Raw genomic sequence first — 26,218 nt, forward strand, 5'->3', positions numbered from 1 at the left:
TAAACCTCTCTGAGCCTTGGTTCCTCATCTTTAAAATGAGAAGTTTAGACTGGATACTACTTAGGATCCTTGTCAACTCTGAAAGTCTATGCTCCCAAGAATCATAGAGAAGATATATTTTGGGTAGAACGAGGTGTAACAGAAAAAGGAGAGGAAGTATTTAACTTTGGCAGTAGAGAGTCAGTTCCATCCTCTGTCTAGTAGAATGAAAAAGATCTTAGGTATAACTACCTGTGGCCATTAAGGGCCAGTAGACAATGGCCAGACATGCAAACTGACTGCAGGATTTTAGGAAACACATAAAATATATTTGTTCATGGCATCTGAAATTTAATATGTTTTTCTTAACATTCAGATATGAACAAATGTTTGAAATGTCTGTTTGGTTGTGTTGTTGCTGCTGTTGTTGTTTTTCAGTGAGAACAGAGGATTCATAGCAAGATAAGCTTTTTGTTTTAACCCCACCCTTATGCCCACCGCAGGCAAGCTAGCCAAATATCCCAAAGAGTCCCTCCTCCTTCAGCCTGGAAAAGCCTAGCCACACAACATTTCAAGCTCAGGAAGCAAAAACCTTTTATTTTCAACCTGCTTAAGATAGAACCAAATGATGTCTGCCAAGGTGCAATAATCAACCTGTTTGAGCCCAGATGGAGTAGAGGTCCCTTTCAAGCCTAAATCTCTTGGATAATCTGCTAGTAGTACAATAATAGTGTAGAAACCCTGGTTCTATAAATCCTGGATCTCTAGCCCAGGCTTTACCAAGATAAGGGGCTCATCAGTATGTCAGAAACTTCTTATAGTGAAGATTCTGTTCCCAACACCTATTTACCATCTATGTTCTCTTACAGTCTCTATGCCTCTTAGGAGAGTAAAACAAAGCCAGGAGAAGGGAGTGACTTTGGGCCAATGAAGCACCTTGATAAACAAGATTACAGGAAGAAAAACCAGACAGTGATAGAAATAATAGAGGGAGGGAACAAGGAGGAGCACTGTCTTAGTGGCCCAGGAAGAAAGGGGGTGGAGGGGAGAGTGAGGTGGAGAGAAGGCCTAGATCAGGAGGCAGGCAGCTGGAGCATGACTTAGTTCTGAAGTTCTGAAGTGAAGTGATCTGGAGTGCATTTGAGCTAAGGAAAGGAGAACGTGCTCCCTGGGAGGGGACAGAGACCCATCCCTAAGGAGCGACAGTAAAAGAAGGAAATACACCTGAAAAGACAAAGCATCCCAAATGACAGAACAACTCCCACTTCTTATGGCCCAGCTTCTGCCTCACTACACTGTAATATCACAGATATTAAGGAATTAGAAACTTAAGAGAAGGAGACAAAGTCAGAAAGGAATGGATGGCAGGAAATAAGAGAATATTTGACACTCAAGCTATCAAAGTTTTAGACTAGGAAACTAAACAGTGACCTCAGTAAACATGGGATAATTTCTGGCTGTCTGAGAGCTACTGTACGAAGTTAAGTGTAAAGAGAGTCCTTTTTCAATCAGGGTTTTGTGTTCTAAAGTCAAAACAACTCCCCCAAATCTTGGAATTATCATCTAAATCAGGATTCAGATGAAACTGGTCCAATTTCCTCCAAATGCACCATCAATTATTTACTGCCAAAGAAAAATGTGTCTCTGAGCATAAAGAAAAGCGCCAGGGGCTGAGTTCTAATTTTGATTTTGCCATGGCCATTCTCTTCTTTGTGTGATCCAAATGTACATAAGGATTCACTAAGAAGCTGGGGTCAGAGAAAAATTAGGGTGAGATCATCCGGTCAGGGAGCCTAGAAATGGCTGTGGATAAATCATTCTAAAAGTGGGTCCCTTCAGTATGCTGGGACACAGCCCCCAATATGTTTTTCCCTTGGAGACAACACTCCTCCACCCACCTGTCATGGTAGTCGTGAGGAATAACAAGTAGGCTGGGATGAACAGTATTTTTAACTCTGGAGTTAGAGAAATGCTGAGTCATCATCATCACCATCACCATCATCATCATCATCGACTCCTACTCAGGGAGCTGGTTTTCTCTACAGTTGAGGAAGTAGGGCTCTGGACCCAAGCACTGGCAAGGCCAGCAGCAGTTATCAGGAGAGCTTTGTCCCCTTGTCCCACCATCCCAAATGTGCACCTATTGCCTTGTTTACTGCTCCAATGCCAATGCAGTGTAGGTCCCCAAAACAGACAGCAGGGAAGATATATAAACCAGGCAGGGGTTACACCAGCAGTCTCTAACAGACTTCCCTACCAGAGTCACTTAAATTGGAGACAATACATTTTTATTCATTTGAGGCACTCATTTATTTATTCAATAAATATTTATTGAGCACCTACTATGTCCAAGGTCCTGTGTTATGAGTGAAAAACTGAATCATAGGTGCCAATGCATCTTTGAAGAGGCACATTTAAGAAGTCTCAATTCCCACCTCTGCTACTCTTAATATGAACAATCAATCAGAAGGAAATCAGTTGGTAAAAGGGCTATTTAGTCCTTTAAAATTCTGGGAATGCTAAGATACTAAAGCCCATGGGAAAATAAACCAAGAGTTAAGAAACCCCCAAAGCAATTAAGGGCAAGCAACAAGATAATCTTTCAGTTTTTTTCCTGGGTGCTGGAGTACTGTGAACACCATGAGGAGATGTAGTGAGTTTTTACTAGACATGTCTGTGGCTTGGTTAACTGAAGAGTCCCATATTGTAAGGCATTTAGGAGTGCACAAAGGTATAGATAAAGACACATTAAGAAATACAATTAAAAATGTAATTCAGTAGGTACAAATCACAGCACCACCACCAGGAGCACCGATTTCCAACTGGCTACACTGCTATTTTTGTTATACCGCAGGTGAGTGTTGAGAATATTGTTCAGTTGAGCCACCCCTGGCCAGCAATGCAGGGAAGAATCTTTCCCTCTTTACCCCTTACCCTACCACTGCACACACAAAATACATTCTTCTGCAGAGGGAGGCAGTGTAGCAAAGATGTGCAAAAATCTGGGGCTTCGTGGTCAGAGAGATCCAAGTTTGAAGTCCGTCCAATCCCAACACTTATTAGGTATATCATATGGGAAAGTTCCTTAACTCAGCTTTAACATATGCATAATAATACCTATTGAAAGGCTGTTCTGGAATAAAGAATATACAACACCTGACTTGGATCTTGACATAAAATGTTGATAAATATCAGTTCCCTCTGTCTTGTAGATTTCTAGAGCTTCAGCCTCTGGATGGCCTACCTTCTTCCTTAGCCTATTTATTCCCATCTTGATTGGTTTGCTATTTCCTCTGCACTGGCAGATTTTGAGTCTCATTTTCATAACATAAAGATGCTCAGTGTCTGATTCATTTAATAAACATATATTTATTAAGCACCTTCTATGTAGAATATGCTGTATTAGTGTCACTATTGGATACAAAGATGAATCAGATATCAGCCCTACCTGTAGAGTCTTTATAATTTAAGAGGGAAGCCGAACTTACAGTACGAAGTGGAAAATGATACATAATTTAAGAAAATCAGATACGGTGTTGTAATTCAGAGAAATGGGAAACTATTTCCATTTGGGACAATCAGGGAAGACCTCTCAAAGGAGGCGCCACAAAAAAATGGGCTTTAAGGATGGATAATGTTACTTGTAAAGATGGGAAAATGGCATTATCAACAAAGTTATTGTAGGAAAGGGAATGGATACAGGAGAGCAAATGGTTTATAGAGAGAATTCCAAATTGCTTCATATGTCTGGAATATGGAGTGAATGAAGCAGAGAAGACAAAGTATAAAGGCAGGTTGGCCTCAAACTGTACAGGACCTTCAAGGCCAGGCTAACAAATTTGGGTATTATCTGCAGACAGAAGAGAGTCAGTGAAGGGTTTCTAAGGAGAGAAACAATGTGATCGGTGAGACCAAATCTCTCTTCCTCTGTTGTTCTACTTGAGCAGCCTTACCTCACAAATGGTTATGTGGTCTCATTGTCTGTTCTACATAACAGCAGCTCCTTCCAACATCCCTGAGCAAAATTTATACTATTTCTACTTCAAAGTCCATATCACCCTTTCAGAGCACTCCTAAGTTTTCCTTTTCAGTCTGAATTTGTCAAGGAAATTCAAGCTGATGTCATAAATGATTGGCACCATCTGAATTCAAAGAAGGTGCAAGCCTTTCACAACCCAGTTTATAATTTCTGCTACTTATTCATTTTTCTGATGATAGCATTATAATCACTCATCCACTCCCAGGGGAGTGGCCATTCAGAATTTATCATTACAGGTTTACAATTTTATAAAAACAGCAAGAGAATTTCAGGCATATTAACAGACAGTTCTCAAGAGGATACATGAGATTACAAGTATATTTCAGAATTAGAGGGAGAAATGTCATCACCAGGGGGGAGAAAAAAAAAAAGCCACCTCTTAAACAGTTTCTTAAAACAATACAAACCACAGTGAGTTCTCTGTAAACCTACAGAGGCAATAAGAGTATATCATGCATATCTCAAATATGCCATTTATTGGAGATTATTTGTTTAGTTATCAGTACCCTCATCTGAACAATTCAATTTGGTTTGAATGGACTGCATCTTCATTTTACTTATTCCTTCTATGCAGAAAAAAAAAAAAATGCCAGCAAAATGCAGGAGGAGGTGAGGGATGAAAGAAATATGAGCAAGGAGCAAGGAGAAAAGCAACTGAGGAGGATGCAGATAAAAAGAGAGATGAAAGAAAAAACAGAAGAGTGAAGACTGGGCCCATGCTGTTAGACAGAACACATGCACTGCCTGATTAACAATACGTATAGCAGAGTGCCAAGTGTGGCTGAATGAATTACCAGAGCCAATTAAATGCACTGAGAGCCCACTGTGGGCTAAGCGCTAAAGATACAGAGATGAATACCGCTAAAGATACAGAGATGAATACCGTAAAGCTCTTGCTCTTAACCAGCTGAAAGTTTAGATGAGGAGACAGATAACTAAAATTAAATCAGAATATAATGTACTGAAATGCTAAGAGAAACAGGAGCTGTTGAAAAAGCTTTAAGAAAACTGCCAGAGAGAGAGAGAGGATTCTTGAGAGGTGTGCTATTTGTGTGCCTTTAGGTAAGTAAGTCATTGAACCTCTCTGAATCTCATCTTAAAAAGTGATATATCTGGCTGCCTATCTCTAGAGGTTTTGAGATTAAATGAACTCATAGTTGAAAATCCACTCTGCAAACTGAATGTCCTATACCAAGTTACGAGATGGCTATTTACTCATTTCAGCAAAGGCCTATTTCAAGCTTACTTTGTGCACTGGGTACCAGTACTGTGGGTTTGAGCACTGACCCCTCTCTGGCTTCTCCCTGTTCCTCCACCATTCCAGGCCTTATCACAACCAATTTGGTCTCCTACCACGTGTTGACGTAGCACACCCACAAACACACAACCTAGAAAATGATATGAAACACTCACCAGCTTCAGGTTGCTTCCATCCTTGATGCCCACAGAAGGCAGCGGGGTGAGGGGCTGGCACCCTGGGAGAGCCTTTCTACAGCCCTGGTCCTCTCCCTGGCCCTTTTTCCTTGTCTCATCCCCTTCTTTCTTGACTCTCTTCAACACTTCCCTTGTCCCCCTTCCCTGACTACTTCTCTCTACCTGTTACAGTGTTTCTGCTTTCTCTGCTTTACCCAGTCTACCCATTTGGACATTAGTGCTTCTCCTGTTTGAAAACAGAGTAATTTCTCAAATCTCCTGGAAGATGTCTGTGAGGAGCAGTGGAGAAAGGAGATCAGTGAACCTCCGAAGCAGTATCTGAGAGCCCTATCCACACGCTAGGATTCTCTCATTCATTCCCTCTCTCTCTCTGTCTCTGTCTCTGTCTGTCTCTCTCTCTCTCTCCCCCTCCCCTCTCCTTCCCCTTCCCCTCCCCCTCCCTCCCCCTTTCGCCTTTCTCTCCCCTTTTTCCCTTTTCTTCATATTTGGCGATCCTCTCCCTAGTCCTGACCCCTCTCTTCTTCAGGGAACCTAAGCCCTGTCCCACTTCTCTTTTTAGTCTCGACACCCCCCTTGCTCTCTCTTGGTCCCAGCGCCCCCTTCTCGTCCTTACCTCTCCCACCCGCCTGTCCCCCGCTGGCTCTGGAGCTTGCTGGGAGAACTGGCGAAGTTTTCCGGAGACTCCGGGCCCAGGACACGTAGAAGCTCCAGACTCTGCTCCGCAGCCAATGACCTCACTGAATTTCGCGCTCCTGATTGGCTGCTTCAGGGCTCTCTGGCGGGAGACCCTGAAAAGATTCGCATGGCCAGTTTCTTTGTCTCTCTGCCTCTACAGGTAGGGTTGGGGAAATAGGCCCGTGTGACACTACAGTACTTCACAGAAGAGTCTAAGAGATACCTATAGGAAGAGAGGAAGTGACTCAGTTCCTGGAGGTGAAGAGGAAAGGGGGTTGGTCGTGCCAGAGGAAGGAGCAGAGTCTGTGATGTAGAGGGGCTGAGAGTGGAGTAGGAAGATTTAACAGAGAATTTGAGCACCCTACAGAAGGTAACAGTCTGGGAAGGCCTGGTGCAACTTTCAGCCGTAATCATGATCTGTTTCTTCAGTGGTGGGGTCTCACTTTGAAACAAACAGAGCTTTGGATTTGGAATCAGGCATTTAATTTCTAGTCTTTGTTCTATTTGTATGACCTTGGGCAGGTCATTTCATTCTGTTTGCACTTGGCATACTGCCAGGGTACTTATTTTACAGGTTTATTAAGAGGATTAAATGTGAAAGTATGTTATTTATTAAGCCTGTAGTTATTTTAGTGGATAATATGGTATAGCAGAAAGAATCCTGGATAAGGAATGAAAAATCTTCAGTTATCTTTCAATTTTCTGTAGTGACCTTCACCAAGTTACTTTTAACCTTTCTGGGCTTTGTTGTCCTCATCTGTGAAGTGGGATAATGGGGCTGGATGATCTCTAAGATCTCTTTGGTTCTCACATTATATGATTGACTGATAAAACTTAACATCCTCATTTAATTCACCCCTTAGAAGAGAAGTCACTTCCTTTATCAGGAGTCTAGTTAATTGCTTCCCTTTGTGAGAAACCCACCTTCTCTTAGGTATCCTCATGAACCTACTTTCACAGGGGCCTAGCCTCTCCCACATCCCCAACAATGACAGGACAGACCCAAACTGTAGCAGTAAATATGTAGGGCTCATCCTTGATGGAGATTCTCTCCCCAGGCTACTGGCAGGAGCAGGACTTGGAGCTGGGAACTCTGGCTCCACTCGACGAGGCCATCAGCTCCACAGTCTGGAGTAGCCCTGAAATGCTGGCCAGTCAAGGTGAGAATCCAGGCCCCCTCATCTCAATGTCCCTCAGCCCCCTCACTCATCTTCATGTCACCTCCCACTCATGGTGCCATCACCCCGTGTTCTCACTCCCTCATTACCACACAAATCTTTCTCCTGTCCTTTTGACATTATAGTTCTCAGTGCTGCAACCACCAACTTCTCTTGCAACCATTCCTTCTTCCCTTACTCCAGTAAAGAAACCTCTGTACACCCTACACTTCTTTCCAAAAATAAAATGATTTCAGGGGATATATTACTCAGAATAAAGAGGTTCTGGAAAGACACAATCAAGGTAGAATTCTTCAAACAGAACCAGTGACAAATGGATTACTATGGTATTACTATGGTTAAAAATTGGCATAGAGCTATGGTAAATAAAAGGTTTCCCAAACCTTTTGTTGAGAGATTTTAGGAATATATCACTTCTAAATTTACTAAGCCAGCTCAGTCATTGGCACACTAATCTCAATATCATAGTTTTAATTCTCAAGGTAAATGATTACTTGAGAAGCATTCCCATGGAAAGAGCACTACATTGGGAGGCAGAACAGAGTTCTAGTCCTGACTAGGATTAGTAGACTGATCTGATCAATCATTTCACCTCCACTGTCTCATTGCCTACATCTGTAAAATGAGGGAATTGGATTCCGTAATCCCTAAGATCTCCCTCAGTGCTCATTTTTCCAATTGTAAACACTAAAACTAACCACCAGGCTTTGTGCTCTAGTTTGGAAACAACCTCCCAGAATGGTTGATGTTTGGTATCATGTCGGCATGTGCACCTTTGCTCCACAGTGGCTCTTCTCTGCTAGGAGCTCTCATTGTACATTTCTTGGAAATGGAGTTCCAGTGAACAAGAAAGAAAGTGCCAAAGGAAGCCTGGGATAGTTTTTAAAGTGCTCGATAGGGGAATGTAGGAAGTTAAGTTTCTTGGTTTCCTATTCAGAGGGGAGCAGTGCTGGTTCAGTAATTTCAGGCCACAGAACAGATTTTATGGATGTTTCAGAATCAGAACCGGAAGGAGTTGTTTATTTTAGATTAGTTCTCTGGAAATCGGTGCTATTGGGTCATAGAAAGTCAGTTCTGAAGATGAGTGGATCAATACTGGGAATCAGAGCCCATGTTGTGGGGAACATGGAACAGTCCTGGGTGGAGGAAGCAAGCATCCATGAGTCTGAGAAGCTCACAGCTAGGCCTAACTAGAAGGCACATTTGGGATGCAAATGGTTTATCCATAAGATGCCTATTGTCCTTGTTTGTTTTGTTTTGTTTAATTCGACTAAGGAGAGGGGGATTAGAAAGCGTATTTTCATCCCATTGAAGATAAAACTTTAGTTCTTCACTCTTTAAAATGGTAGCAAGATGGTGATTTGGGTTGGGAGGTGGGTAGTGCTAACACTGAAGGGAGTGTGTGAAGGGATTTGATTGAAGGGAAGTTATCATTAGAAGACTAGAAAAGTATGTCAAAATGTTTCTGTTTTTATTTTTTATATTTTGTTTGTTTGTTTGTTTTGCAGTTTTATCAGCTACCTCTTGTGGAAATGAATGTACAACCCAAGGGCTGGTGTGGCCTTTTCCCCATTCTAGTTTTGGGATTATTTCTCACAACTGCTTATCCTGTTCTTACTCTCATATTTAGGTGGTGGCAGGAAGGCAGAACACAGAATGACAGATATGTATGTGTGTTTTCAAAGGTGAATGGTAGAACCATATCAGAAAAGATACACGTGGAGTGGTATGTACAGACTTGGGGTGCTTTTATTCATCTAAATGTTTGTGGCTCTGTCAGTTCATTCAGAAAATACTCGACAGGTGACTCTGGTATTTTTTGTGTGTATTCAAAGCAGGAAGAAATAAGGTCTGTTTCCCCTCCAGCACCACCACCACCTCTATTCCTTCCCGTGTGAAGCTTTAAGAGTACTCAGAGACCTTGTGTACACCAAAGCCTTTCATGGTCTGAATTAGATGAAGTGGACTTTGGCCCAGAAACAGGTGGAGGGGCTAGAGGTTCCTCAGTAAACTAACCCTACTCTACTCCTGCAGACAGTCAGCCCTGGACATCTGACGAAACAGTGGTGGCTGGTGGCACCGTGGTTCTCAAGTGCCAAGTGAAAGATCATGAGGACTCATCCCTACAGTGGTCTAACCCTGCCCAGCAGACTCTCTACTTTGGGGAGAAGAGAGGTAGTATCCCTTGAGTTATCTGTCTTCTTGGGAACCATGGCCCAGGAAAGGGGAATGCAGAACCTGAGGAGAACTGTCCCTGTAGTCCAGAGGATGAGAAACATGGAGGTATGCTATTTGAGGAAGCGACAAGCCATGGGCTTCTCAACTGGTACCAAAGAAACTTCAGTATTACAGCTCTGAGCTAGACCATGCATAGTCTTATAGGGTCGTGAAGTGACTTCACCCCAAAGGTGCCCTAACAGGCTGCTGATGTCAGTGTTGCCCAAGGTATCTCACAAGGAAGCACACAAGACCCAACCTACTTTTCTGAGTATCTCTTAGACTACTATGCCCAGTGGCCCAGAAAAGTGGCTGGATGACCAAAAGACTGCTCAAAGTCAGGAGCAGGTTTTTCCCCACACTGCTCCACCATACTAGACCCCTTTCCCTAAAGAAGCTGGCCTGGGATTGATAGATAAACATGAAAGGTGCCAATAAACCTGGCTTCCAATTCTCCCAATTTCCCCAGCCCTTCGAGATAATCGGATTCAGCTGGTTAGCTCGACTCCCCATGAGCTCAGCATCAGCATCAGCAACGTGGCCCTGGCAGACGAGGGCGAGTACACCTGCTCCATCTTCACCATGCCTGTGAGAACCGCCAAGTCCCTCGTCACTGTGCTCGGTGAGGCTCCCAAACCCCAGTGTCTCCACAGCATGCTTCCTTGCAAACAAACCTCCCTAGGCGGGCCCCTGAAGCAGTCTGGAACCAGGCAAGTCTCCAGGCATTGTGGAAAAGTTCAGCCTGTGTTTCCCTTGCAATGAGATAAAATGCAAAGAACCAGGTTCGAATCCTTTCTGCTCTACTTACTATTTGATCTGGGACAAACCTCTTATTTTCTTTGAACCTGAATTTCCTTATAATAGAGGGATGATCATGTTCAATCTACCTGTCTCTCAAGATTGTGTGTGGAAAACATGAGATGTGCATGCAATGTATAGTTATAATTTCCAAGACAAGTACTACAGTTACTTACATGTTCTCATCTTTATCCTGTAATTCAATTTCCTTCTTTGCATCCCTGAGTCTCACACTATTTCTATCACTGCCTCATTGTGTTATGAGGTGTCGAGTCACATATCACATCTCAGGTATGGTATATCTCCCCACTACCATATCTCCTCTCCCAGGTCTTCCCTTCTTGTCCTCAGGGAGGAGATCAAAGAGAAAGATGATTTCTCTAGTTTTCTATTCATCATAAACCAAACTAGAAGCAGGTATCCTGACCCCCAAAGAGGCCACCTCTGCAGGGAGAGGTGAACTATGACTTAATGTTGCCTCTCCTTCCCATTCTGGCCATCCCCTATTCATGGCAGGAATCCCACAGAAGCCTATAATCACTGGTTACAAATCGTCATTACGGGAAAAGGAGACAACCACCCTAAACTGTCAGTCTTCTGGGAGCAAACCTGCAGCCCAGCTCACCTGGAGGAAGGGTGACCAAGAACTCCATGGTGAGTACCCACTGCCTCAGGGTTACAGGAGGAGGTCGTACTGGGAAGGGAGGTGTGCAGAGAAAGAGAGAGGGAAGGACTTGTCTATGTGTGTGCACTTAAGGCATGATATAGAAGGAGAATGGGGGATGGACAGATATTTTGTGTACACTTGTGTGTGTGGATGTGTGTCGGGCCCACATTCTCCCTGTGTGTACATATCCACTTCACAACTTTCTAAGTTTGTCTTAGTTGAGACTCACCATCTGTATGTCTGCAGTGGGGCCCACACGATATCACTCTGTGTGTGTGTGTGTTTGTGCCTGTTTCTGCACTCTAGGAGAACCTACCCGAATACAGGAAGATCCCAATGGTAAAACCTTCACTGTGAGCAGCTCAGTGACATTCCAGGTCACCCGGGAGGATGATGGAGCAAACATCGTGTGCTCTGTGAACCATGAATCTCTAAAGGGAGCTGACAGATCCACCTCTCAACGCATTGAAGTTTTATGTATGTCATGGGCTTGGGGGTGAAGAAGGACCAGGTATGAGATGGAGCATGGGGAAAGGAGAATGCAGATGACTGTACATGAAAAAACATGTACAGATAAGCAAATAGGTAACAGCTGAGACAGGAGGTGGTCGGACTAGGCCAAGGGTTGGAAAACTTACAGTAAAGAGCCCAATAGTAAATATTTTAGGCTTTGAGAGCCATATGGTCTCTGCCTCAACCATTTAACTCTGCTGTTGCTGCAGGAAAGCAGTCACAGACAATATGTACACAAATTAGCTGAGCTATGTTCCAATAAAACTTTATTTACAAAAGCACACAGCTGACAGGATTTGGCCCAAGGGGTAAGTTTAACAATCCCTGGGCCAGGCTGGTGTAATGCCACTAGATTGTACACTGTAGTGATAACTGTAGCAAATCAGGAGTTCCAGGATGTGGTTCCTAGTCTGCACGTTACCCCTTACTAGCTGAGAGATGTTAAGAAGATTCCTTTACCACACTGAGCTTGATTCTTTATTTGCTAAATGAGAGAGATGAACATGGGGATCACCAAGACTTCACAGTCTAACATTCTATTATTTTAGGAAAATATGGATGGTAGGAACACACAGTCTCTCCGGCATCATTAGTCCCAGATCTTTTCCCTAGTGAGTACTCCCTATTTGCCCCAGCTCCATGATTTTTTCTTGGGATTCCGACCTGAAGTGGCCACTGTCACTTTCACTACTCCTAACCTTTCCAAAGACTGTCATCCCCTTCATAGAATCTGTCTGTAGTATAGACAGGACACTTCTGAGAAGTTTGGAAATCTGGAAATTTCTCATCTGAGGAAATTAGGAAATTTTCAAAAAGAACTTTTCTGGGAGGAGGAACCAAGAAAAAAAGAAATACTAAAATGTGAAGACAGAAGATCCTCATAAAATAGTGCATTTATTATCCTAAATTATCTAAAAGTTGGACAGTTTTAAAAAATTACTAAAGCCTTAATCTCCTTCTTATGGGAGACCCAAGTCCGATTACTTTTCCTAACTTTAATGTTGTTTAATCAGTTACTGGGCCCATCACTCAAACTTTAACCTGAGGTAGGAGTGGGTGTCACCGCTTGTCCATTTGGTAGATGCTCGATCGATCTGCAGACAGACAAGCTGGGGATTCCAGCCACCGCATCGTTACTTCCTAGCAGTATTATGTTGACCAAAACATTGAATCTCTTTATGGCTCCTGCTTACTTCACTGAGTTATTGTGAGGATAAATGAAACAACAAGGTGTATGAAAGAGGTTTGTAAACTTCAAAGGTCTATATTGCTATAAGGTGTTTCTCTAATGATTAGTTCTGGTCTTGGGCTCTTCCCCTGAGCCCTGGTCCATGGCCAGGGCTAAGGAAGGCCCTTTCCTGTCTGATCCCCAAAGACTCATCTTTTAAATACCAGACCCTCTGGCAGTTACTCTCCAGGGGCCCTTTTGGCCCAATTGTGATCAGCAGTTAGTCAACAAATACCATACTCCAGGCCCTGTGCTCGAGGTCTCTATGGCTGTGGATCTTGGAACACCCATTGCCTCACCTGGCCTGATTCTCTTTGTCCTGTTTGATTTGACTGAAACACGTTCATTAACTGGTTGTTAAGGTTGGCTCTATCCTTAGGGGAAGCTCAGCCTCTTTATCTGTTGTTCCCAACCAGCATCTGGTTGTATTGTTCTAAGCGACCATCTGGAGCTAGCCTCTTAAGCAGCCCTTTGGCGTTGATGACATATGCCATTATTCCTTTGCAGAGCCCATCTATGTTGTGTCAGTGCCTTTTTGCAGCCAAAATCTGACCCCCATCTCTTTTCGTTTCCAAGCTCTCTCTTCATGTTTGGACTGACCATTCAAAATGATGTTTTGTGTTCAAGTGTTGCTTCTAGTTCTAAGCTCCCTTGCTGGGCACAGAGAACTGAAGGTTGTGAGCTCAATAAGTGGCAAATTCAGGTTTATTTATTCTGTCAAAAATATGTATTAGGTCCCACTATTTGCTAGGCAGTTTGCTAGACACAGATGGACCACTTTTAGCCTTTCTCAGCTCTCTGTTAAGATATTCCTTAGGGCCCCACCCAGACAGACCCCCCCTGGAATCATATCACTATGGGGTTACAATATAACAAATCCCCCACATTTTCGATAGCAATAGTGGTCTTTGCTCACAAGAGGTAGGGGAAGGAAAGTCTTTGTTGACAGTCTCTTGGGCTCCTAGGACACTTAGGGGTAGAAGCCGTAGTATGTAGCTGGGTGATTTCGAGAATAAAGGGAGCTCCTAAGTGGTGTGGGGAGTTTTGCGTTGACACCATTTCCTTCTCCGCAGACACACCAACCGTGATGATTAGGCCAGACCCTCCACATCCCCGAGAGGGCCAGAAGCTGTTGCTACACTGTGAGGGCCATGGCAATCCAGTGTAAGAAGATCCATTTCCTGGCCTCTAATATATCTCCACCTCTCAGACTGTTAGCTTCACTTAGCATCTCCTTCCCATCTCCTCTGTACTGTCTGAACTGAGCCCCCTGTTTCCCCAACTCTGTCCTGCAGATCTGTCCTGATTGTTTCTTCTGCAAAGCAGCAGAAGTGGGGAGGGGCTGCTCCCTAGCTTAATCCCTGAGGTTCCCAAAAGGAGCCAAATTATAGTAAGATACAAATTAAGAAATCCCCACCATCCCCAGAATGCCACCTGCCCCTGCCTCTGAGTAGGTTGGTGTTTCTGGCCCCTAAAACTTACTGTGCCTCATCGAACAGTCCTTAATTCCTCTGCTCCCAGATATTTTTTTTCTCCCTTTGGCTCCGTGGCCTATGCTCTTGTGAACACTTCTGATTTGTCTGCCTCAACAGCCCCCAGCAGTACCTATGGGAGAAGGAGGGCAGTGTGCCACCCCTGAAGATGACCCAGGAGAGCGCCTTGATCTTCCCCTTCCTCAACAAGAGTGACAGTGGCACCTACGGCTGCACAGCCACCAGCAACATGGGCAGCCAAAAGGCCTACTACACTCTCAATGTTAACGGTGAGCCCTTCTCAGATCTCCCCTGCCAGCATTTCCTTTCTCTGTCCATCTTACATGAGAGCAACTACTGATACCATGACTGTGCGGGAGCAAAGGGAAAACAGCCTACCATTGGAGGGCCTGAGAACTTAGGCTCTAGATCCACTCTACAATGTGTCATAACAAAAAGTCGATAGAAGGGGGGCTCTCATCTGTCTTTGTTTAGCAATGGTGGCCTGAGTGACGACATCCTCCAACCCTTGCACTCACCTGATAGCAAGAATAATTCTGCATTTAGAGGCCATAGAGCCTTTCAGCTGCAAATGTGGATCCATGTCCCTCTCCAAGGGGCTATTCTCAGAGTTGCTTCTCCTATGACTGGATATAGGGTGCATGCTACTCTAACATTTCCTTTTCTGTAGACCTTGGGCACATTAATATGGACCTGAGCAGAAAAGACAGATAAGCTTGTACTATGCTGAGAGATAGTCAGAATCTTTGCTCAGATGCCAAGTCTTCTGGAGGGACCAGGTGATGCTTCTTCTCTAAAGTTCTTCTCAAAGCTGTGACCACAAAACCAAGCCTCAGGAGAAGTGACAGGTTAGCACAGAGGCCCCTTTATAGAGAGTTGGCAGGAGATTTTTTGAAGATTACAATGGCAGTGAAGTCCTGCCAAAAAGTCTTATAAGCCTTTCCCCAGAATAGTGGAAATGCATTGTTGGGGGATCTTCAGAGGTCCCTTACTTAAAATACTCATTAAAGCAGCAAAGGGATAACAACCAGTCCTCCCAGGGATAAGAGGTCCAAGTTCCTGGGACCAGGATGTCTGGATGGGTGATTCCAACTACACTAGCAGATCTCAGCATGTGGGAGCCACTTCGGCACAACAGACAAGGCTATTGTAAGATGCCAGGAGGAAGGACAATGCACTGAGGTTCATTTTCTGCCCCCATATTTCTCCAGACTAACTGTGACTATGATTGGCACTGAAAGTTCTGTGCCCCAGCGGTCCATATATCTTGCTGATCTCCCTCCACTCTGTGCTCAAAAGCCCAGCACAGCGAGTAGTTTGACTGCTTCTGCTTGCAGTGCTGACGCCTGGTGGTGGCAGGAGTTACTGCATCCTCCTCCAGCAACATCCTCGGTGGGCCTGGAATGATATTAAATGTAGCTCTACCTAGAGACAGGGACCTGTAATTGAGGACATCAGAGGTCGTTTTGGCCATGGAAACCTGTACTTCTCTTCCATTTCCATAGCCTCTGGAATAATTATCCAGGATTGGTTTTCAATGTGAACTGTGTCTCCCGTACTTCTGGAGAGAAAGACATTGTGTAAACTCACTCGGTTTCCTGCAAGTTATACCATCACATCCACCCCATCATACCACAGAGTCCCAGGGTCCGTCCTCTCCCTCCCTCCCAAGCAGAGCATAAAAAACCACAGTACAAATGTTTTATTTTCAAATAAGGCACAGACAGGCAAGGAACAAAAAAGCTGGCCCAGCCAAGCCTGAGAGGACATAAGGTAGGAAAGACAAACTATATAAGGAATCAATGAGGCGTCAGGACTCAAGCTGAGTCTGTGGAAAGCATCAGCTCTCCCATGGGTGGGAGAGCCATATCTATGGCTAATGTAATTTTGATACACCAGAACTGCATCCTGGGCCTGTGCATTTGTCCTGAGATATTTGGGACGCTGACTGTGGCTAGTGCTGTCCTTGCCACACCTGACCCAGTCTGTGCTGTGGGAATTTATCTTCTGTATACATATGGTGCTGTGGATGACAGATTTTGTAAAACCATCCAGTGGCACAGATGTCACCATCATGGGGGAAAGCAATTCAGTCCTTGTTCTTCCCACAAACTTTTAGATGGTGGCAAAGTGAATGTGGGGTCCCAGTCCTCCTTGTTGGGACAGGCTAGAGGACTGAGCTAAATTCCTCTGCCAAGAAGGAACACTGTTCTTTATACAAGATCACAGTCTATTATATTTCATAAGGTACCATCAAAATGCTTAGTTCTTGGCTCCATCAGATTTTCACTGCTCCTTCCCTATTTGATCTCAGGGCAGTGGGTGAATAATCTGAGAAGCCCCCTAGAGGAACCAGCTCAGAATTATCAAGCAGATAGGAGGGTAAGAGGACATGAGAGATAGGGAAGGAACACTTTCAAAATCCAGAAATGGGGGGAAGGACAGGAAGAAGGAACACTTTCAAAATCCAGAAATGGGGGAAGGACAGGAGGAAAAGAAAGGAAAGAAAGATTATTGGGATTAAAGCAATGGTCTTTGACCAAGGTCAAGATTTTGTGCCAAAAACTCAACTTGGATGGTTGGGTGTGAGCAGACTTATTTATTTATTCATGAACACATCAATGTTTTAAAACAATTACTATATTCCAGGAACAGTGCAAAAAAAACTAGAGCACAAAATAAGGCATATCCCCTTTGCTGAATGATGCTGTTCCCTTCTCCCATCCTCTGCTGTGGAAGACCATCGGTGACCAAGTCAGGATGCTGTAAGATAAGGGTTCTCCCCAGATCTGACTGTGTACATCCCCGTTCCTCCAGACCCCAGTCCGGTGCCCTCATCCTCCAGCACCTATCACGCCATCATTGGTGGGATTGTGGCTTTCATCGTCTTCCTGCTGCTCATCCTGCTCATCTTCCTTGGCCACTACTTGATCCGGCACAAAGGTCAGAGGCATGAGGGAAGCACCAGGAGAAATTGGGAGGTGGGAACAGAGATTCATCAGAGGCAAGCAGGAAGAGAAGCTGCAGGAATGGGCCTTTGGAGACTCAGTCAGCCCCTTGGAGTGTTTTAGAAAGAAAAAATGCAGCCAACCCCATCAGTGCCAACCCTTTGATAACCGGGCACCACCAGCCCTGCTGTAAAGCCTGATGACTTGGTGATCATCCAAGTGCATTCAGACCTTCCCACTCAGATGCTGCTCCCAAGCTACTCTACCTCTAGGATCTCTGCTGTAAGACAGCTCCCGAAACTGCACCTCCGTCCCATTTCTTTCTGTACTTTCTTCCTTTCTATCTGCTTAGCTTCATTCCCTTTGACCGCCTCTCTTCTTGTCACCACATGATCTGTTTTCTTTTTTCCCCTTTTTTTCCCACCGTGCCTCCTGCACACATGCCATCTCTCCAGCCTCTCCTAATATTCCTTCCTCTCGGACCCCCTGCTGCTATGACTTCTAGTCAGTAGCCTGACCCCATGGGCTGATCAAATGTAAGCCAGATCTCAACTGCATTGCTCATGAAGCTGTTCACAGCAGTTCCCCACCCCCACCCCGCACCAGCTTGCACACGCACACACACCACATACACCTCTTTTTATTTTTATTTTTTGGCCTGTAGCATAGATGAGATTCTAATTAAGGACAGGATTTATTATCCACTGGGAGGGGTGTCAGGTGAGGGACATTGGCAGCAAAAGGCAAATTAGATAAGGTGGGGTTCCCTGCTGAAACTCTATTCAAGAGAAACTTGACAGGGGCAATGTGTGAGTGGGTGGGCGGGAAAGTGAGCAGGGTGGACTTCAGAGGTTTGGGAGCTGCTTCTGAAGGGAGGAGCCTCTGTCTCCACACAGGAACCTACCTGACACACGAGGCTAAAGGCTCGGATGACGCCCCAGACGCTGACACGGCCATCATCAATGCAGAAGGCGGGCAGTCAGGCGGGGAGGACAAGAAGGAATATTTCATCTAGGGGCGCCCGCCCACCTCCTGCTCATCCCACAGGCCCCATGGGGACTGCTGGGGCCGTCACCAACCTGGACTTGTACAGAGCGACCCCAGGGCTGCCCCTCCCGCTTGCTCCCCTGCCCACCCACCCCCCTGTACAGAATGTCTGCTTTGGGTGCGGTTTTGTACTCGGTTTGGAATGGGAGGGAAGGGGCGGGGGGGAGGAGAGGGCTGCCCTCAGCCCTTTCCGTGGCTTCTCTGCGTTTGGGTTATTATTATTTTTGTAACAATCCCAAATCAAATCTGTGTCCAGGCTGGAGAGGCGGGGGCTTAGGGATGAGGAAAGAAAAAACAAAAACAAAAACAAAAAAAAAAAGAAAAAGAAAAAACAGAAACAAAAAAGCAAAACAAGAAGCAAACTGGAGTGTTAGGAGGAGAATGAAGGTAGAGGGGAAGGGAAGGGAAGGGAGCGGGGCTGGCTTGGAGCTGGGGGCTCTCACCAGCTCTCCTTCCTCCGCAATACAGCAGTTTCCCAGACTTCTCCAGGAACAGGAGGGTTGGGAGCAGGAGCTGGCGGTGGCTTTTCCTCTGTCAGCGGGGAAGCCGTCGCCACCCTAACACCCCTCTTCCATCGCAATGGAAAAGAGGTGAATGGGGGAGTCCCGGAGGGGATGTGAGCAGCAGAAGGCACGCAGCCACGCAGAGACCCAGGTCTTCAACAAGGGGAGGACGCGTGTGCCTGAAAGGAAGGGCAGACCTGCAGAAGCATGGCGTAGGTGGCGGCGGCCACATCTGCACAGGAGCCGCCCTTGGGGGACGGCAGAGCGCAGCTGCCCCTCCGCTACGCTGGGGCCTGAAACACGGTTGCTTCCTCCGAGAGGGCCCCGCACTCTTACCCAAGACCTGGGACTGTTGCATGGCAACCAGCCACGCCACTCACGGAGTTGCTCAGCAACTGCTCCTCCCCATCTTGTGCCGCCCTGCGTCCCCTTCTCCTTCCCACGCCAGCCCTCAGCAGCGGGGCAAACTTAACAACAAAAATACTAAAAGGCGCTTCATTGCACTGAGCTGTTTCCTGCCCAGACTAAGGGAATAATGTGAACCGTGTGCGCGTGCGTATGTGTGTGTGTGAGTGAGAACAGAGGGTCGAGGAGGCGGCCAGGGTCCCCGGCCGGTGGGCACGTGAAGGAGGGCTTTGGGAGTGGAGGATGCCTAGCCAGGGTCAGTCCGCCACCTGGGACGTTGCTCCATCCTGCTGTGTCCCATGCCGCCCCCAGTGCCCATCCGTCTTGGAGAAAGGAGCCCCAGCTTGTGTTTTTGCCCAGCTGTCCGTTCTGTCTCCCCCTGAAACTCAGAGTATTCAGGCCCTCTTGGTTTCCCTCCTCCGAGCCGTGGAGTCAGTGCCACAGCCTTTGCTATGCACCCCTCAGGCAGCTCCCTGGCGCTGACCCTGCAATGACCTTCCGTCACTTGTCACTTCTTTTGCCCATAGTCTGCACCCAGTGAGTTGAGGGCTGGGTCGCACCCCCGCTTTTGGCTCTCTGTCTTCCTTCTCATGCCCCTCCCAGCTGGTTGCCGTGGAGATGAGGTTGCTCCCCCTCCCTGCCCCGCCTCAGACCCAGGTGCCCTCTGCACCACTCTCGCCCTCCTCTGGAATGTCCTCCCCGCTTTGACAACGGACAGGCAAAAAAAAAAAAAAACCCGGGGAGGCTGCAATCCAAGAGTTCTGCCTACCCTCTTCAGTTCAGGTAATGCCTCTGAATCTTCCAGCCAGACGCTGGTCAGGGCCCTGGGCACCGTGCGCAGCCCCTCACCTCCGCAGAGGCCCCTCCTCTCACAGCAGCAAGGAAGCCTGGACCCCAGGCCTGCCAGGCTCCTTGTTTCCCAGCACCCGCTTTTGGGAAAATGACATTTCCTCTTTGAGCTGAACCACTCTGTCCATATTACACAGAAGCCATATTTGTATGGGGGGCGGGGGGAGAGGGGCCTTGTGCTGTGTGTGTCTGTCAGTTGGGGGGAGGGTGCAGGGAGGGGATCTGGATCATGTATCTTTATAATCTTTCTAACTCTCGTGTGCTAATCTCAGAGGTGCCACCCTCAATATATCTGGATTATCCGTGTCGTTGGACTGCCTCCTTTCTGCTGCTCTGCTACTACCGGCATGCGTGTCTGTTAAGGGCTGTTCTGGTATCCCTTGCGCCTGGTGCTGGTACCTCGAGGGTGACGTATCCATGCCATGCCACTCTCCCAAGGGCATATACATATGGAAGCAACATCACGCTGAGGGAGAGAAGTGTGTCCACCCCCTTTTGCTGGGCCCTTGCTTTCCACAGTGTCTGCAGTGGGGCTCCTGACTGCTCCCCCAGCCCAGCTGGAAAATGTTGAGATGGAGGTGGAGACAACATCAACACTATCCAGGAGAGCTTCACCAAACCTTCGCCAAACTCTGTAGTCCCCCTCATGCTGAACCTGGAACTTGAGATAGTGCCCTGTGAGAAAAGAGGGAAATCTCTACAAGGTACCCATCCTTTTGCACCTTGGTCTGAGGTGCTTTGCCCCCAGGCACCCTTATTTGAATGGGGCAGAAGGTCCTTGACAGAATTGGGGTTAAAACATCCCATGTATTCTTGGACAAATGAAGCAGGGTTCCCTAACCAATCCTCTCTATCTCATTGTTCTGACTTGGACACTCCATGGCTCACCCCTCCCAAAGTTCAGGCTACGTCTCCCCAGCTAAGGAAATAAAATGCAAAGAGAAATGATGAGACAGCAGAGATACTGGGAAAGCAACTGGGGAAAGGGACTACAGAAGAGAAGAGGCAAAGTAGGCTTAGGAGAATCCGCCTGCAGGGTAGATGCCCTTCCTGCCTGCCAGAGAGATATAGCAGCTCTTCCCCTATAAGAAACTTTATATATTGCTAAGATACCAGGCCAGTGAAGCAGTTCCAGAACCATTATGTCCCCCAACAGAAATATGAACAGAGATTGCCCCGTGGGCAACCTTCCTATCTTAAAATATGCCATTCCATTGTCCCCCACAGCTGACTTTAACTTGTCAGAGTGTTCTGCTTGGTATGGAAGATGCATTCACTGCACCCATAGGTGGCTAGGCAAATGCCCAACTGTTACCTGAAGTAGCTTTGCTGTGCAGCCTGACAGCCACCCCCAGCCCTCCCTCCTCTCACACTGAAACACCCAGACCTAGAGATAGCAATACACACACCCAGACTCCCGCCCAGCACCTCACACACAGATATGTGCACCCTGATATGTGCACACACAGATATGTGCACACAACATACAGGCACAGATAAATAAGAACATTCTCATACCCAGTCTGATACACACAAAGAGCCCACACCCACAATCATACCCCTCAGGTTGGACGGATCAACCACAAGTACCAGGAACACCCCTTCCCACAAACACATCGCTGTTGAACTGCCTTTCCTTGGATCAAGTTCAAGCGGATAGTCACCCGCTGCCCTTTCATTCCAGCTTCCCAGCACTTCTCTTATCTTCGCCTCACAAGTCACCCCAGCCCCTCTTCCTTCCTTGTGCTTGAAGAAGCTCTTGTAGCTGGAAAGCCCCCTGGTTTCCCAGCCTCCCTTTCCACCTTCGGGAAAATGCCCACCTCCTTGTCCCCACCTTCTTCCCCTCCAGAGTGCAATCCCCATCAGTCCAATCCACCTTCAAAACAGGAAGCCACAGGCTAGTGCCCCATGTAGGCCTGAGGCTTGGCAGGCAGTGGGCGTGGAACAAAGGCTTCCTGAATGTACCCCCACCCCCCCACCACATGGCCCTGCCCAGAACCTGATGGCCCTCATTAGTCCTTGGCACTTATCTTGGAACCACAGCCACCGACGGAGCCACCCCAGACTTTCTCTCTGCCTGCTTTGAGCTCAACAGTGCCATGGGGAACTGTCTGAACCCGGTGAGTGTGAGGCCAAGCCCCACAACCCCTGACCTCCCATTCTCCATTCTGTTTGCCCCTCAGATCCTTCTTTATACCTCTTCCCTTTTCTCCTCATCTCATACCTTTCCTCCTTGTTCTCTCACTTTTAAAAATCTTTTTTTCCTTTTCTCCTTCTTACTCCAGTGTCCTAGCTCCCATTATTTTCCTTTTCATTTGCCTTTCAGTCAGTTCCATCCAGGTAGCTCATTACCTCCCCCTCTGACCTCCTTCTCCCACTCCTCCAGTCCTTACCACTACCCTTCCTGGCTTTTCCTTGACTCTTTTGCACAGGCTCCTCAGCATCCGTCCTTTATCCTTTTCCACCAACTCCACTGCATCTGGCTTGCACAGCTCCATTGTTCTCCCAGCCCATGCTCCCCTTCGGCCCTCCCCCCACCCTCCTCCCCTCCCCCCAGATCCCAAGAGACTCTCCAGTGGAGTAACTAGATGCTCTGATTGCCCGCTCTGGGTATGTCCTCTAGGTGAATCCCTCCATCTTAATGGATGACAACACAAGTCAGATAGTTATTGAAGGATACAGCTGGGACGAATTCTATGATGAGAATGAGTCCCTTTCCTATGACGGCAACCTGGAAGCAGCCGCCCCCTGCCACTCCTGTAACCTGCTGGATGACTCCTCACTGCCCTTCTTCATCATCGCCAGTGTCCTGGGCATCCTCGCAAATGGAGCTGTCCTCTTCGCGCTTCTCAGACCTCTCTTCCACTGGCAGTTGTGCCCTGGCTGGCCTTTCCTGGTACAGTTGGCTGTGAGCAGTGCCCTCTTCAGCATCGTGGTGCCCATCTTGGCACCAGGGATAAATAGTGCCCACAGCACCACCCTGTGCCAACTGGGCTATGGGGTCTGGTATGGCTTGGCCTTTGCCCAGGCTCTGCTGATAGGATGTCGGGCCTGCCTGGGCCCCAAACTGGGTGAACACAGTGTCCCAGGCCTCACCCTAGGGCTCACTGTGGGACTTTGGCTAGTGGCTGCCCTACTGGTGCTGCCCATCACCCTGCCTAGTGACACTTCCCACAGATTCTGCTCCAGTAGAGGCCTGGGGACTTGGCAGTCTACACACATTGCAGCCTGTTTTGCCATCTTCATTGTGTTGCCACTGGGTTTGTTGGGAGCCATGGGACTGAAGAAGGCACTGGGCAGGGGGCCAGGCCCCTGGGTTGATATCCTGTGGGTCTGGTTCATGTTCTGGTGGCCACATGCAGTGTTTCTGGGATTGGACTTCCTAGTGAGATCCAGGGTCTTCGTATTGCCAACATGTCTGGCCCAGAAGGTTCTAGACCTGCTGCTGAACCTGGCAGAAGCCTTGGCAACATTGCACTGCGTGGCTACTCCCCTGCTTCTGGCCCTGTTCTGCCACAAGGCCACCCGTACCTCCTTGCCCTCTGAACCCCTCCCTGCAAGATGTTCTTCTCATCTGGACACCCTTGGAGGCAAATCCTAGCTCTCTTCCCACCTGTCAACCTGAATTAAAGTCTACACTGTTTTTATGAAGCAGATGGTTTCTTATTTTGTCTGGGGATAAAGAGGAGAGGAAGGAGAATGGAGAAAGAGAGACATCTCATGCCAGTCTTTCCTGCCAGGGTCTGTTTCTCTAGCTGGCCTGGGGAGAGAGTGAACGAGCAATAAACATCCTCAGGGCACACAGATGTTCTCTTGAGGTGTGGGGTTACTGCCATCTTAAGGGGGAAGGGAAGAGGAACTAGAATGTTAGAGCAGCAACTAAACCTAAAGAATGAGAAGAGATGGCTTAGCAGGTCAACAAAGGAGAGAAGCTGTTGCAGAGAGCAAAAGGAATAGGAAAAGGAACCAGAGAGAGAAAAACAGACAAGAGTGACAACAAAGCCTGGAAATGTATCACCTCCTCCTATCTGACCTGTCCAGACTCTCTCTCTGTCTGTCTTTTACCTCTTCTCTGGCTTTGTTTATAGATCAGGGTGGTGGTGGGGAAGGTGGGAGAAGCATCCCGGAGGACATTATTTACTACAGGAAACATACCAAGATAATTTAAAAAGCTACTTTTAGGAGTCATCTCTCACAGTTTCCTTAGCATGCCTCTATTCCCATTAGCGTGTGAGTGTGAGTGTGTGTGTGTGTGTGTGTGTGTGTGTGTGTATCTGTCTCTCGGCATGCTGGAACCTACATCCATGTGAGATGCATACATGCAAGAAGAGTGTGTTCCACATGCTTGCATCTCTGTCAGCATCTGCACTGCACATACCTGTATGTGTGCACTCACCTCTCCCAAGGCATTTTCCCCCACGTAATTCTGTGCCCATCCCTGTTCTCAAGATATAGAATCAGAATTTATGACTCACTTCCTGCCCAAATGAGTTTTCTTTACCCTGGTTTTCGTGCCTAGTCTTTTCTGTGTAGGATGTGTAGAGGGAAGAAAAGATCAAGAAGTTGTGAAGGTTGGAGAACTTACAGGGGGAAGACCTGATCTGATTTAATTTTCTGCTTAGAATTCCCTAAATTTCTTTCAAACCCTAGCTTTTGAAATAAACCTTTATTTCCCACCTAACTCTTTTCTTCCTCTTCCACATTATATCCCAATTTCCTGTACACTTCTTCCCCAAATATGCCCCTGAAACTCTGGCTGCTTAATCATGACCTTGGTGGCTTTTTCTTAACCTCTGCTCAGCCAAGTTTAGGTAATGATTGAAAGGACAATGAGTAAGCCTCTCTTTCTAAGGGGTACAACTTTTACCGCCAACAAACTCAACCTCTTCCCAAGAGGTCACAAAAAACTGTGATCCTCCCTCCGACTCAATTAATGTCTGGGGAAACTTGAGCAGATACCTTGCATCTGTTTGACTCCACTTAGACTTTTCCATTTTTCAAAGATGTGCTGTATCTGGTTTCTTCCCTAAAATGTTTCTGCTGGACTATCTGGGCTTGGGGATAAATAAGAGAGTGCAGGAGAGGAGCAGCAATGAGTTAGAACATCTTAGGCAGGAGGGTGAGAAAGGCTCCGGAATTTTCCTAGGTGTGTGCCAGGACAAAGCCTCTAAATCTTCTGCCTCCTGTCTCTTAGCAACCACCAGGTTAGCTCCTGATTGGTGCATCATAAATTGAAAGGCGGGATTTAGGAATCATTTGAAACTTGGAAGATATTCTGAAACAGAAAGGGAGAAAATGGAGAAAAAGGAAACAAATTACAAACCTAAATTATGCTCAAGTCTCCAACCTCTATTTATAAATGTGTCCTAGTATTTTTTTTTTCTTCTATTTCCTTTCCAGCCTCCTCACAAAATTCCCTCTCCAGCTCTCGATCTCTCTTTCAACCCTACCACAGATGTTAAAGTAAATTAAAATGGAGACCAGGCCTAAAGTATCCCTCAGAAGACAAAACCAGGTAGGCCTTATAAGTGACCTAAACCTTGCTTGATTTGCAAAAAAACTTAAGTGAAACTTGAGCTATTTCTTATAAGTCCCTATATCAGTGAAAAGCAGAACTTCAGCTCACCCAATCAGAAGTAGCCAACAAACTTATTAGGCATTTTCCAATGGGATAGATCACATAGGCAACTGTGGAACTTCAATCAGTCAAACCATTTCTTTACTTTGCTTCCGTACTTACCCCATAAATACTTGCTTATGACGATTTGTCATGGGAACATTAAACCTCTTTCAGTTTGGTGTTCCCCAATCCATGAATTGTTATCACGCAAATAAACTCTTAGAAATTTTATTGGGCTTCAGGTTATTCTTTAACACTTACAAATGTTACTGGATATGGAAGCTGACCTAGTTGAAGGAAAAGAGGTATTTTGACTCCCTGAATCATCCAATGTCAACCTGGATGATGCAAAGACGGCTTAATTTAAGACCACTAGGGTTGTCTTATCTACCTCCTGCCTCATGACTCCAGATAGAAATCCCTTCTCACTCAGTCCCATAAGAGAGAACCCCAAACTCCTGGGAAATAGGTGAGCAACCATCACTTCCCTCACAAAAGGAAAGGCAGAGGCAGGAGCCCACAGCTGATAGGAGGTCAGAGTGAGCTGCAGACTGTCCCCACAGTTACCTCCTTCTCATTCCCACCCCCGCAGGCTTTGCCCCCTTCAGGGGATGGCCTTTCCCTG

General features: G+C 46.5%; 2 protein-coding genes across 4 annotated transcripts in view; both read left to right on the forward strand.

Moving 5' to 3' along the window:
* CADM3 (cell adhesion molecule 3) overlaps positions 1–18,249 on the forward strand; it is a 28,737-nt gene extending 10,488 nt beyond the window's left edge. Inside the window, exons 2-10 of one of the 3 annotated variants that reach the window (XM_063106070.1) lie at positions 7,186–7,287; positions 9,340–9,480; positions 9,992–10,144; positions 10,837–10,974; positions 11,294–11,464; positions 13,802–13,892; positions 14,321–14,490; positions 17,039–17,164; positions 18,066–18,249. In XM_063106070.1, coding sequence (XP_062962140.1) covers positions 7,186–7,287; positions 9,340–9,480; positions 9,992–10,144; positions 10,837–10,974; positions 11,294–11,464; positions 13,802–13,892; positions 14,321–14,490; positions 17,039–17,164; positions 18,066–18,184 — 1,211 coding nt within the window. In that variant the 3' untranslated portion in view covers positions 18,185–18,249. The remainder of the gene's footprint in view (positions 1–7,185; positions 7,288–9,339; positions 9,481–9,991; positions 10,145–10,836; positions 10,975–11,293; positions 11,465–13,801; positions 13,893–14,320; positions 14,491–17,038; positions 17,165–18,065) is intronic. The other 2 variants (XM_063106071.1, XM_063106072.1) reach the window with 2 other exon arrangements.
* A 3,765-nt stretch (positions 18,250–22,014) lies between these two features.
* On the forward strand, positions 22,015–23,574 carry ACKR1 (atypical chemokine receptor 1 (Duffy blood group)). The gene is made up of 2 exons (XM_063106737.1): positions 22,015–22,093; positions 22,597–23,574. Exons 1-2 carry the CDS (start codon positions 22,073–22,075, stop codon positions 23,572–23,574), a joined length of 999 nt encoding a protein of 332 aa, XP_062962807.1. The 5' UTR covers positions 22,015–22,072.
* The last annotated feature ends 2,644 nt before the right edge of the window (positions 23,575–26,218 follow it).

The sequence above is a fragment of the Cynocephalus volans genome, chromosome 8 (genome assembly GCF_027409185.1).
Source record: "Cynocephalus volans isolate mCynVol1 chromosome 8, mCynVol1.pri, whole genome shotgun sequence".
NCBI classification, from domain to species: Eukaryota; Metazoa; Chordata; class Mammalia; order Dermoptera; family Cynocephalidae; genus Cynocephalus; species Cynocephalus volans.

Bases quoted from the DNA above. Each gene is read 5' to 3' on its own strand.
- ACKR1 (XM_063106737.1), top strand. From the start codon at position 22,073: ATGGGGAACTGTCTGAACCCG. The intron at 22,094-22,596 runs GTGAGTGTGAGG...TATGTCCTCTAG, and splicing joins TGGGGAACTGTCTGAACCCG to GTGAATCCCTCCATCTTAAT.